This window comes from Cottoperca gobio, chromosome 12 (genome assembly GCF_900634415.1).
Source record: "Cottoperca gobio chromosome 12, fCotGob3.1, whole genome shotgun sequence".
Classification (NCBI taxonomy): Eukaryota; Metazoa; Chordata; class Actinopteri; order Perciformes; family Bovichtidae; genus Cottoperca; species Cottoperca gobio.
This window is the reverse complement of record NC_041366.1, coordinates 20,216,725-20,228,631: the sequence shown is the minus strand read 5'-3', so window position 1 is coordinate 20,228,631 and position 11,907 is coordinate 20,216,725. Positions and strand designations below refer to the sequence as shown.

General features: G+C 42.0%; 1 protein-coding gene across 1 annotated transcript; it reads left to right on the top strand.

The window, feature by feature from the left end:
• Positions 1-283: 283 nt before the first annotated feature.
• On the top strand, positions 284-8,280 carry LOC115016803 (protein CutA homolog). The gene is made up of 7 exons (XM_029444838.1): positions 284-327; positions 476-593; positions 1,121-1,269; positions 2,771-2,830; positions 3,440-3,485; positions 3,585-3,634; positions 6,630-8,280. Exons 2-7 carry the CDS (start codon positions 489-491, stop codon positions 6,730-6,732), a joined length of 513 nt encoding a protein of 170 aa, XP_029300698.1. The 5' UTR covers positions 284-327; positions 476-488; the 3' UTR covers positions 6,733-8,280.
• The last annotated feature ends 3,627 nt before the right edge of the window (positions 8,281-11,907 follow it).

The window sequence follows — 11,907 nt, the reverse complement described above, 5'->3', positions numbered from 1 at the left end:
CTTTATCACAACACTGTTTATTTCCATTTCTACCACTGAAGAACATGCTTACAAAAATGTGTTTTTACTCTTCTCATTTCGTGAATTTGCAGCTTTAAATTGACGCTCAGAGGCTGAAAGAAGTTGTGCTTATACGGTAAATAGAGACCAAAGCCGATTATGAGCCGGGCCCGGAGGCAGGGCAGCGCGAGGTGAGCACGCTGATGCTATTGGTCGCCGGCGTGTCAGGAAGTGTCGAGCAACCAATCGCACGCAGCGTAGATTTATCTCTGCCTTTGACCATCCGACCTAAAGTACCTGTCAACACAATGCACGTTTTGTATAAAGGTAATGAGTTTTCTGAGTGTCTTTCTCTCACACAAGCAGCTGTTTAACCGGGACTGAAATGCTTATAAACAAGACGGAACACTAATCATCTCCAGAGTAAGTCTCAGCAGTTTTATCAACGAAGTTTCTCACTTATTATTTGCACCAGCCGGACTCCGAGAATGACATTTGTTGCCACTAGCAAGACGCAGTGGCTGTTCCAGCGATGCTATAAAGAAGCTGTGTTCCTCTCTGTCTTTCGGTCGGTGCTGCTCCTGTCATGTTTGGTAAGAGCTGATTATTTCATGGACTTTTATTATCATTTCTCACTTAAAAACTTCGAGGAAAGTCGTAAATAATCCATAACAAGGAAGCTTTGGCAGCCGAAATGTTAAATAGTTTTTAATTGTATTTATTCTGACATATTTGTGTTGGATCCTGCAGCTCTGTCTGGCTGTGATGCTGTGCGGAGAAGTAGGACAGATTATAAATTGGTCACTGCGTCCAAGCCAAGGCCTATACTCATTTATCTGTGACAGACAGCGCCAAATAATAAGAGGATAAATACTCAATCCAATCCAATCCAAACATGGCAATCCTTTCAGAGGGCAGCAGATAATTAAATTGAGTTATGACTTTGCTTCATCCAAACATAAACATGAAACAGCAAAATGTCCAAATAATTTATGTCAGATAGGCTACAAACATCCCCAGATGCCAGAAGCATGTTCTTAGAGTCTGTTAGGTAACTGACACATTTAACACTTTGAGATGTCCCTTATTACCCCCGCAACACACCCAACCCCCTCTGCAGCTCACCGTCCTGTCCGTGTCCATGTATCCTGGGTTGTGGTCCATTGGGGTCCAGCTTCATTCAGCCCTCACAGGGAGCTATGTACCTGGCCACCACTCCGTTCTTCTCATCAACAGCCCCAACGAACTGGCAGCCAAGGACATTGGCAGGTACAGTAGCAGGTTCCATATTACAGTCTGCATTCATTTAATGAAGTATAAGATACATTTGGAAACACGTCTTTTTGTATTTGTGAGCTGTAAAGCGATTCAGCTATGTGTCAAAGGGATAGTGATGCATTATGATTTACATGTCATCTTATGTCTAGTTTGTTCAATCTGTACACAAGCAGAAGTGGAGAAACGACCTGACAGCCTTCGCTTGGTGATGAAAACCACAACAGACACTTTAGTTTATGAAAAACAAAAACATGTTCGTTAGTGAGCTTCAGAAGTGCTGATGGGCAGATCTTTATGCCTCCAGTCTCGAATTCCTTTGCTTTTGTGTCGATTTGTACATCAGTGTGTGTGTTCACACACGACTTGTTTGGTTCAGTTAAAGCGAAATCTGGTCCGTTTTTTCCTCAGTTAGTGTGAAAGCTGTCAATCTAAACCAGGTGTGGATCACACAACCGAACCAGGACCGCTTAAAAAGGAGGGTCTCTGGTGCGGTTTGTTTGTGATGTGACAGCAAACGCAGGATGTCATGTCAGCATCGGTGTGATATTATCATGATTTAAAAAAGCTAAACTACTAATAAATCCACCTGCTGATCGTGAAATCTGTTCAGGAAGCGATCGTATAGCCTAATTGATCTGTAGGAGGTCCTGTATGTAACCATTTATTAAAATCATGTACTATGTATGTTCACTAGGTGCATTAGGAAGTGTGTCATCCCACAGTAATAAACCCTCTAATCATTACTGTCTCTACCTGTAAGTCATAATCCATAACATGCGGTTGATTTTGCAGTCTAATAATAATAATAATAATAATAATAATAATGCTTATAATCAGTTATTTCTTTAATCAGAAGCATCGACGTGCTTCATAAACATCTGTCAGTCACGAGAATCACAATCACCGAAACTGTTAAATCATCCTTCACTCAGTCAAAAGTCAATGAACAGGAACCGGACCAGAACTAAAGTGCAACAATGTGTCATCTCCTAATGAACCAAATGAACCGAACTGCAGGTCTGAAAGCTTAAAGTGATTTAAACGTTTTAAAGTCAGTCAGCCGGACATACAGCAGGAGATACGGCCCTGTCAAAGTCGCGACTGCAGCGCTGTGTCTGCACTCTCATCTCCTTTGTCGGCATTTTAGTTGCACGTAAATGAGCAATATTTACCGCGTGTCAAGACAGAAGGTAGCGGTGCACAGAGCACGTGCCAGATATGTAAATCAACTCCTTCACAGGACTGAGCTGGCAATACCATCAGCTGAGCAGCAGCAGAACGCAACGTTTACTTTCTTCTCTGTAGTTTTGTACATAAAAGTCCTTTTCTGCTGCCGGCTTGAAGAGCAACACAATGAATGCCTGTGTTTCATGCTGTAGTTGATAACCAGCTGGTGTCTTGTAAGTGTTTAATTTTTCTGTCCTCTCTTTCCATGTCTACCACCTCTGTTTCCATCCACCCTCTCCACCACTCTGTCCTTTTTTTTTCCCAGGGCGATCATGGAGAGGCGGCTGGCAGCCAGCATTAACATTCTGTCCAGGACCTCTACAATGTAAATCATATTGACCGCCTACCTTGACACATCTTTGAACCCAGCTGGGGCACAAACACAAAGAGTAGTTTAGTTATATTGTCCCATGTGCAGACACTCACACACATAAATGCATAAACACATATGTGTTTTCTTCTTCTCTTTCTTTATAGATGGTTACCTAGGAAATCACAAGGTGAATGGGCTGCGTCTGAAAGCTTTTATCAGTTTTCCCATCTCTGGAAACTGAGTGGCCGTTAGCCTTCAGAGCGGTCTTGGATTAGCATGGATTTGCTTGCCTGTTAATGCATAAACCACAAAAGGAACAAGGGAGGAAGAAGTCAGGGTGTAAAGGGTGGAGGGTAACGCAATAGAAAAAGGCAGCATGTTAACCAAACCAGAGGTTTAGCCTAAAAATAGAGGATGTGGTTGGAGTAGTTTCGGGGGGAGGTGATGGAGGTGGTAGAGGGTTTTAAGCGTGTGAGAGCAATAATGAAGGAGTTTCACTTAAGTCCATGCTTATCTGGTTTTATACTTCATTTATTTTTGACATTTCACATGTTTAAATGTGGGTTCTTAATGTGTTGTACATTGTGCGGTTCTAATGTCTTGGGTTTTCTGGTTCTTTAGGTACTATTGGAAAGGTGAAATCCAGGACGCGAGTGAAGTTCTGATGGTAAGCTTTGTGAGAAAATGCTTTTATGATAAACATGTGCTGGACAGGAATGCAGAACTAGAAAGCAGAATGTAAGATGAGATGTCCCTGTTGTTGCAGCTGGTGAAAACAAAGACCTCCAGGATCCAGCAAGTCGTAGATTATGTGAGGTGAGATGTCGCTTTATGGTTATTTCAGATTGTTGACGCTTAATCTGTGCATGTTACTGTTGACATGCTTTGAAGGTATGTTGGGGTTATTTTTAACTTGGATTGTTTTATGTAGGGAAGTGGTTTTCAAACTTTCTGTGGCCAAGGCACACCAAAGACCGAGCCATCTGGGAAAAATCCCCTCTAACACACAGTATCACTGTCATCACTCTGTGAACATGTATTTAGAAGTCCTTGTAAGAAGTTATTCTCCTTCACACTAGCAGAGAGCCTTTGATGTGTCACACTCTAATATTTCCCACCATGGCTAAAACAGGTTCACTTTGACAGATTTTATTTTTTTTATGATTGTTTTATTTATATTTAGGCCAAAGCATATACAACCTATTGTTTCTATATTGTGAAATAAGTGTGTAGGACAAAGCACCGATACAGTACAGTGCTGCCTTTGCTCTGCTTTGCGAAGGGCGGAGCTCCACTTCCGAATCCACACGCACACACGCATGCGCACACACCTACAGTCAGAGACAGAGCGAAGGAAAGGTAAGGAGAGAACTTAAAACGCACAGACCTCATCCAGCCCAGGCAGAATCCCCCAGAGTAATAAACCTAGGGGAAACACTGAAGTAAATTACAAACCTTGTGTACAATTAAATGCAATAGGCCTAATTGTTTCACAATCCCACGGCACACCGTTTGGGAACCACTGATGTAATGTACTTAAAATGACTCCACTGTAACAAAAGCAATCACTGTAAACAAACTATTGATTTTTAATACTTGTCTCAAACTAAAAAGCTTTAAGGACGTTTCCTATAAGTACTTCTAACTACTAAAATCTTTGGTAAGGATTATTTAAGATGACCCCAACGGTAACTTTCTGCACATCAGAACCCACAAAGTCTGTCTGTCGTAGACACAAGGAGAAGCCTTCTGATCTCCACAACACTCATTAATGTCTTGTGCCTCTCCACTCGACAAGATTTAAATAGACAGCTATCTGTAAATGAGGCATAACCAGTGAATTCATTTGTCATGATTGGGGATTCTGCCTGCTGAGATAATCTGTGTGCAAAACCTCAAGATCAGTGCAAGGCTGTACTCCCACAGAGGGAAACATTTATGGATTCACCACAGTCAGCCCCGACATTACAACTGGAAAACAGGTTTAAAACATTGAATTCAACCGGTAATCTGGTTGTGGGAGACAGAAACAACTAGAATGGTGCGTTCACGTGTACTTGGATTGTCAAATTTCCCGAGTTGGGAAGTTGTTCTTCTGACTTCCGTGAGCTTTAAGTCTTAATGAGGGAAAAACATGGACACTAAAAAGAAGATGTGTTGTGCAGAGCACTTAAAGAAGTTATTGTTCCGACTTGTTGTGTTCATGTGAATGTTCGCAGTCTGGAACTCGCTTTTCGAATTATTCCGAAATGTAATGGGTCTTTACCTTTGACCCTGCTGCACCCTTGTACCAGGTGAGGGGAAATTAGGCCAGCAGTTTTACCTTAATCCTTCTGACAGACAATCATAGCCTCCTTGGCGGAGGTATGAAAAACATACTGCTTTCCAGGTGCTATGTTCTGTGGCATACATATCATTCTACATGTGGGGGCCAAAGATATCTGCAGAGATAACTGTCTGGACCTCCGGCAATGTTCATCAGAGGGATAAAAAGGTTCAACAGACTCGTATCACTGAACACATGGCTCTACAAAACCAGTCTGTAAAGGATCGACTGAATTGATACCTTCAATCTGTTCTGGGGACGTAGGCATCTTTTCAGGGCAGATGATGCGCACCGCCGCTGCAGCTTCAGCGCCATGAAGGCAAAACATCCCAGCCTCAATGTCAGCATGTTGACAACCAGCTCATGGATCAGTCTCCTAAATCCTCCTCCATTCACTCCCCCCTCTCCCCTGTCTCACCCCTTTTGGGATTCACTGATAGAATAGGTGCTTAACGCTGGCATTAAATTCCCCCCCCGCCCACTGGCCCTCCGTCTACCTACCAATCTGTCGTCCCCTGTTTACACTCTTTGTGCTCTTCTTCTGGACTTCTGTTTGCTTCACAAATTTGTTTTAAATTGGCAAAAACTTTAGCTTTAATAAAAGCCGGTCTTTGGAAGACAAATCGTTTTTAATTAATGATTTAATTATCAAGTCAAATGTTGATTTTACGACTTTACCTGCAATTTATTGTGTCAATCCCTCCAAACTTCAGTTTCATGAGCGAAGCTAGAGTGCAGAAGAGAGGAGCAGGAGTTGCCATTTTCTTAAATAATTTGTTCCAGTGCAAGCAGATGTCTTATGGAAAATGTGCTTCTTTTGAATATGACATATGACATTGCTCCCACTAAGATTAAGGTAGTCTCTTGTAAGAAAAAGAGCGTGGAGAAACAGCACACTGGTAATAAAAACAACCTTCCTGTATCAGTAACCCCTGGATTTTTATCCACTAAATTATGCAATGAATGCCTCCTTCTTCACTGACATAATTCAGAAAAATAGACAAGCTGTCAGTTCCTCCACATCAGGTCTGTATTGTCATCGCATGCACTTAAAACTAATTCAATTAGCATCACACAATTTGAACAGGATTGTACACAACCATATAACCTTGGAGGAAATTGTGCAACATTTGAAATCCTCCTCCTGCTGCCTTGATATTCTGCCTTTCAGGCTTTTTCAATATTTTTTGAACTGCATTGCATCAAATCTGTAAATAGTCAACACTTCTCTACTAAACTGGTGTGGACTTTCTTGCACAGTGGTAAACTGGTAAAGAAAACTATCTGAGCATACGAAAATAAAATGTCCCCCAAGGCTCCACACTAGGGCCTCTTCTGTTCAACATCTACATGCTCCCACTTGCGCAAATTATGGAAAAGATTGTAATTATTTTGCAGATGACACACTTATATCATTTATATAGCGATATCACATGATGATGATGAAAATGTTTTATCTGACATGTTTGTGTTTGTTCCTTCAAGGTCTGTCCACCCCTATGCAAACCCTGAAGTCCTCAGCTTCCTAGTGGAGGATGGAAGTCTGTCTTACATGAAGTGGATGGATGAAGCCATTCCAGACGACTGATACGTCGTTAAAAAATCAAAGCAAATCCCATGGACTCGCACGGACTTAAAGCTGAACAAGGAAAACGGAGCCATGCATACAGGCTGTTGTTTTAAAGGATCGAAGGGTTCAGAAAGCACTCTGACAATTATTACTATTCTGTTGCTCTGACCTTTAAATTGTAAATACCATCGTGTATTGTGGAGATTTGATTTCAGTTCTTTAAAGAGCTTTGTACCACAGTCACAGGAAATGCTTGATTCCGATTGACTGGCAGGTGTGAGTTAACATTTTATACCAGGACACCTCAAACAAACACAGTCCCAGTTCACCGGTCAGTGTTCGTCATTACGCAGAGTATATTCATCTGTAGGTTACCACAACAGTACTTCTGTTCTACTTCTTTTAAAAATAGATGATCATTTGAACAGCCTTTGGAAAGTTACCATGGTATGAGTGAGATAATACAGTCCAAGTTGAAAACAAAAAATGGACTAATTTACCTCATTTATGCATTTTGTATATACATTGCTTCACCTGTTATATAGGTAAGACTATCTTGTAAAAGCAGTAATCTTTGAGTTCTCACAGTTCTAGTTTTATTGTTTTTTAAATTCTATTCGATATAGTTTAGTTTAGTTTGTGCTCAATCATCTTTTGAGCTGAAGGTAGATTTCTCTGGTTTCCTGTCCGTCAGTGAGTGTTGCTGATCACGTTTCTCTTTATGGATGTATCTTTTATAGTATGGACAACATAATGTTCAGCGTGTACTAATAAAACATTCACTACCACCTTGTACAAGCTCAACTGAAGCTGCACACTGCTACTGAGCATATGACTGACAGCGTATGGCTATTGTACATTTGACCCTGTCTCTCCATTGTGTTTCTAATGAATAATTATAAAACGTTTTCATAGTTTTGTTTGTATCTTGAGGAACTGAAGCTGATCAGATAACACATCCTTGATAGTCTGGCCAAATAAAATTTAAATTCAATTACAAAAAGAAGCTAATTTTTCTGCACATTTCCCAGCTGTGGAACTAACAAAGAATTATTATTTGTATTGTATTGTAGTTGGGACTCTTGGTACATGACCAAGATTTCAATAATTTCAAAAATATCTCTAATATTCTAAATTACAACAAATCTGTTATACCATGCCATATTTGTAGTTATATAGGTCCGCCATGCATGCTTAGCTCATTAAACAGAAATAGGCACTAAACCTCAGTCTGCAGAAAAGTGTTTCCGGCATGAGGCCCCAACAAAGGAACTGCAGACATGGTTGTGTCTGTTGAGCCAAAATAATCCTCCCCATCAAGTCCGGAGATCAGGCCATGTTGGTGATGTCTGTGTGTTTGTGTGTGTGTGTGTGTGTGTGTGTGTGTGTGTGTGTGTGTGTGTGTGTGTGTGTGTGTGTGCATGGGTGGGTGTTTGTTTCTGTACTTCAATGCATATGCACCCCTTCACCTCAACGTGTGTACGGTCCATGTTACAAGCCATAAACACCTGCAAGTACTTGAATGCCTTTGTGAGTAGTTACTATGACAAATGACACTGAAATAAATTTTGCTAAGAAATGAAAAAAGTATCCTGCAATTTAATAAATGCTCACTGATATTTCAACTGACATGAAACAATGTTACCAGACATTGATGTGTGGATCCTATTTAAATAATGCTGTTTTCAGGTACTATAACATTTCCCATCCCAATATAATATTCATTGTTGAGGAGTATGCTACCACTACCACTCCTGTTCTACCATCTTCTATCATTTGAAAGAGGTTTTGGAGCCGCCTTGTTCAATATGAAATGAGGTTCATCCTTATGCAGTGAGCTAGTTAGTATCCCTATTATTGCCAAGTACCACCAACCTCAAAAAAAACTGGTTGCTTTACATCTCATACATGTGTGTGTCTCAGTATTCTCTCTCTTTCTCTCTCTGTACTTCTGTAAAGACCTTCCACAGCACAGTCAGCTGAAGCCTAATTGGTTGAGGCAACTAGAGAAAAAAACATATATTTCTCCCCGTGTGTCATTAAAGTCTCCGTGGGATGCAGAGTTAGGAACAGGATAATTAAGAATAAGCTGTAAGAAACAGACGCTGATAACATACTCCCACTGAGAAATTCAATAAACTAAGGATAATAACACACACACACACAGCTATTTAATGGTGAGCTAACAGAGTTTTTTTATGAACTTGTGTGTAGAAACTGCAGTTCAAAATAATACTATACTCGATTATCTGAATGACTGCCTTTGCGGTACTGGAGGTGAAACTGAACATAACGCAGACCACGGTAGCGGAACATGGTGAACGAATTGACTCTCTTGAGTCCAATACCAACCTGCAAGACCAGCAATTAAATTCACTCGAGGAGAAGTGTGCATTGCTAGCAGATAGCAATGCCAAACTAGCTGCGAAGACCGCAGATCTGGAAGGTCTGAGCTGCAGAAATAATATCAGAATCATTGGACTTCCTGAGTCTATTGAGGGACCCCGGCCTACAACCTTCTTTTCAGAACTTTTGGTCGAGCTGCTAGGCGCTGAGACTCTCCAATCCCCTCCCGAGCTGGACCGTAAACACAGAGCACCAATCTGAGCACCTGTGATAATGCGTTTACATCGCTACCAGGTCAAGGATCTGATTGTCTGGGAGGCCCGCAAGAGACGAGGGAGGTCACAGGAGGTCCTCGAACAGCGGGCTAAGTACCGGGACATCATGTCAAAGCTGTACAACCTAGGCCTCAGACCGGCTCTTCTGTTCCCTGCTCGCCTGCAGATCACACTGGGAAAAGGTTTCCCTCGCCCGTGGAGGCTGTAGCCTTTACAGCTAACCATGAACGTGGGAGGAGGTGAGAGAGAGGGGGAGTAGGGGATGGGAGGGAGAGGGCGGGAAAGGGTGGGACATTGATCTTGATGGGGCTATGGGTTTCCATTTGTTGGAGGCAGCTATTTCATTTACATTCTGTTTTGTCATTTTTATGTACACTGTTCTCTCCATTTTTAGTTATGGATGTTCTAGGGCTAACCTGTCACTTTCGATGCTATATGTGGTGTCATGGCTAATGTAACTGGTACAGGGACTGGTGGTGGACAGGGGGTCAGGATACTATCTCTGAATACTGGTGGGTTGAATGCGCCGGTGAAACGCACAAAGATTATGACGCATCTTAAAAACTTGAATGCGGATATAATGTTTATACAGGAGACACATCTTTGTAACTCTCATCAGCGAAAGCTGAATAGGCCTTTGGATTGGACAAATGTTTCATACGCAATTCAACCTAAAGACAAGGGGCACAGCCATTTTAATTAGGAAAAATGTCAATTTCACCCCTACTAATACAATTTTAGATCCAAATGGACGTTATGTCATAATTTGTGGCACACTCTACCAGAAGCCGGTCATCTTAGTATCTGTGTATGCTCCCAATTGGGATGATCATAATTTTGTGAAATCGCTATTCTCCACCATTCCGGATTTGAATTCCCATCTATTAATATTGGGAGGAGATATGAATTGTGTTATGGACCCAACACTAGACAGATCTAGTTCCAGATCCGTTGTGCCCTCTAAAACAGCACAGACTCTGCTTTTATGGATCACTATGGCTACGTTGACCCGTGGAGATTTTTACACCCCTCAGTTATGTCATGAGCCCTCTCCCTGCCTGGTAACACCACTAATTGTTTTCAATTATGTGCCACTCTGCTCCCTGCTCTCTCTACTCTGTCTGATTACCTCCACCTGTCTCTGCTCCACCCTCGTTAACCTACCAGCTGCACTGCATTTACCACTCATCATGCCCTGTATAGAAAGCCCTGTTTTTCAGTCCACACTTGTCAGATCGTCTGCAAGCCTGCATCGGAACCCTGCCTGCCTGCCTGCCTGCCTGCCTGCCTGCCTGCCTGCCTGCCTGCCTGCCTGCCTGCCTGCCTGCCTGCCTGCAACTCTGACTCCTGATCTGTGATCCCGACCTGTTACTACTACTCTGATCTCCAGCCCCGGTAAACCCGACTTGCCTTCCGCCTTACGACTACGAGTTTTGAATATCCCTGAACTGTACTACTGCCGTGCCTCATTCGGTCCTGTTGTGTGTGTGTGTGTTTCAATAAATCCTTGATCTCGAAATTGCGCTCCTGGGTCCTCGTTCCGTCTGTCCTGACACGTTAGGCAATACTCTTTCTTTTCCCATGCACATCGTTCATACTCGCGTATGGATTATTTCATTGTCGATTAAAACATTTATTTTGTCTATTGTCTCAGTTCATTACTCACCGATCACTGTATCAGATCATTCATCTGTAATCTTGGACCAGCACTTTGATCATAAGCCCAAGGAATTTAGATTCTGGCGTCTCGACTCTTTTTTACTATCTGATGCAGGCTTTTGTGAGTGTATTTTGGAATCTATTGCATTCTTCTGTGAGATCAACCAAAATGAAGAGACCTCTGCGTCCCTACTCTAAACCCTTAAAGCTTTTCTTAGGGGTAAGATCATCTCTCATACGTCTCATGTTAATAAAATTCATAGAGCACGCCAAAGAGAGCTGGAGGAGGCTATCATTAATCCAGACAACCAACTCTTTTCCACACAAACACACAGACAATCAATATTTAAAGAACGGATGGGGCTCCAAACAGAACTTGACCATCTCCTAACAAGAAAGACTGAACGAGGAGATAAGGCTGGCCATCTCCTGGCCCACCTCACACTCACACTTCCGACCCGGGAGAGATTAATAACATCTTTAAATCGTACTACTCTCGTCTCTACACGTCTGAATCCCCTGATAGCGAAGATCAGCTACTTACATTTTTTGATAAACTAGATATGCCCAAGATTTTGACTAATGACCAACAGATACTAGATGCCCCCCTGCTGCTCGCTGAGATTAAAGAAGCAATACAGTCCATGAATAGTGACAAATCACCGGGTCCTGACGGATACCCGGTAGAATTTTACAAAAAAATCTCAAATCAACTGGCCCCTTTACTATTAGATATGTTTAATTTGTTGTACAACCTAGGCTCACTGCCACCCACCCTTATGTAAGCCTCTATCTCTCTGATCTTTAAGGGCAAGGACCCATTGAACTGTGCATCATATCGCCCAATCTCGCTCCTGTCTGTAGATGTGAAAATACTTGCGAAGATTTTTGCTCGTTGGTTGGAATCTATTAT

What these genes read in the sequence shown, in the direction of transcription:
- LOC115016803 (XM_029444838.1), top strand. Translation starts at nt 489, where the DNA reads ATGACATTTGTTGCCACTAGCAAGACGCAGTGGCTGTTCCAGCGATGC. An exon ending in ACGCGAGTGAAGTTCTGATG is followed by an intron (nt 3,486 to 3,584) that starts GTAAGCTTTGTG and finishes CTGTTGTTGCAG; the next exon opens with CTGGTGAAAACAAAGACCTC. An exon ending in CAAGTCGTAGATTATGTGAG is followed by an intron (nt 3,635 to 6,629) that starts GTGAGATGTCGC and finishes TGTTCCTTCAAG; the next exon opens with GTCTGTCCACCCCTATGCAA.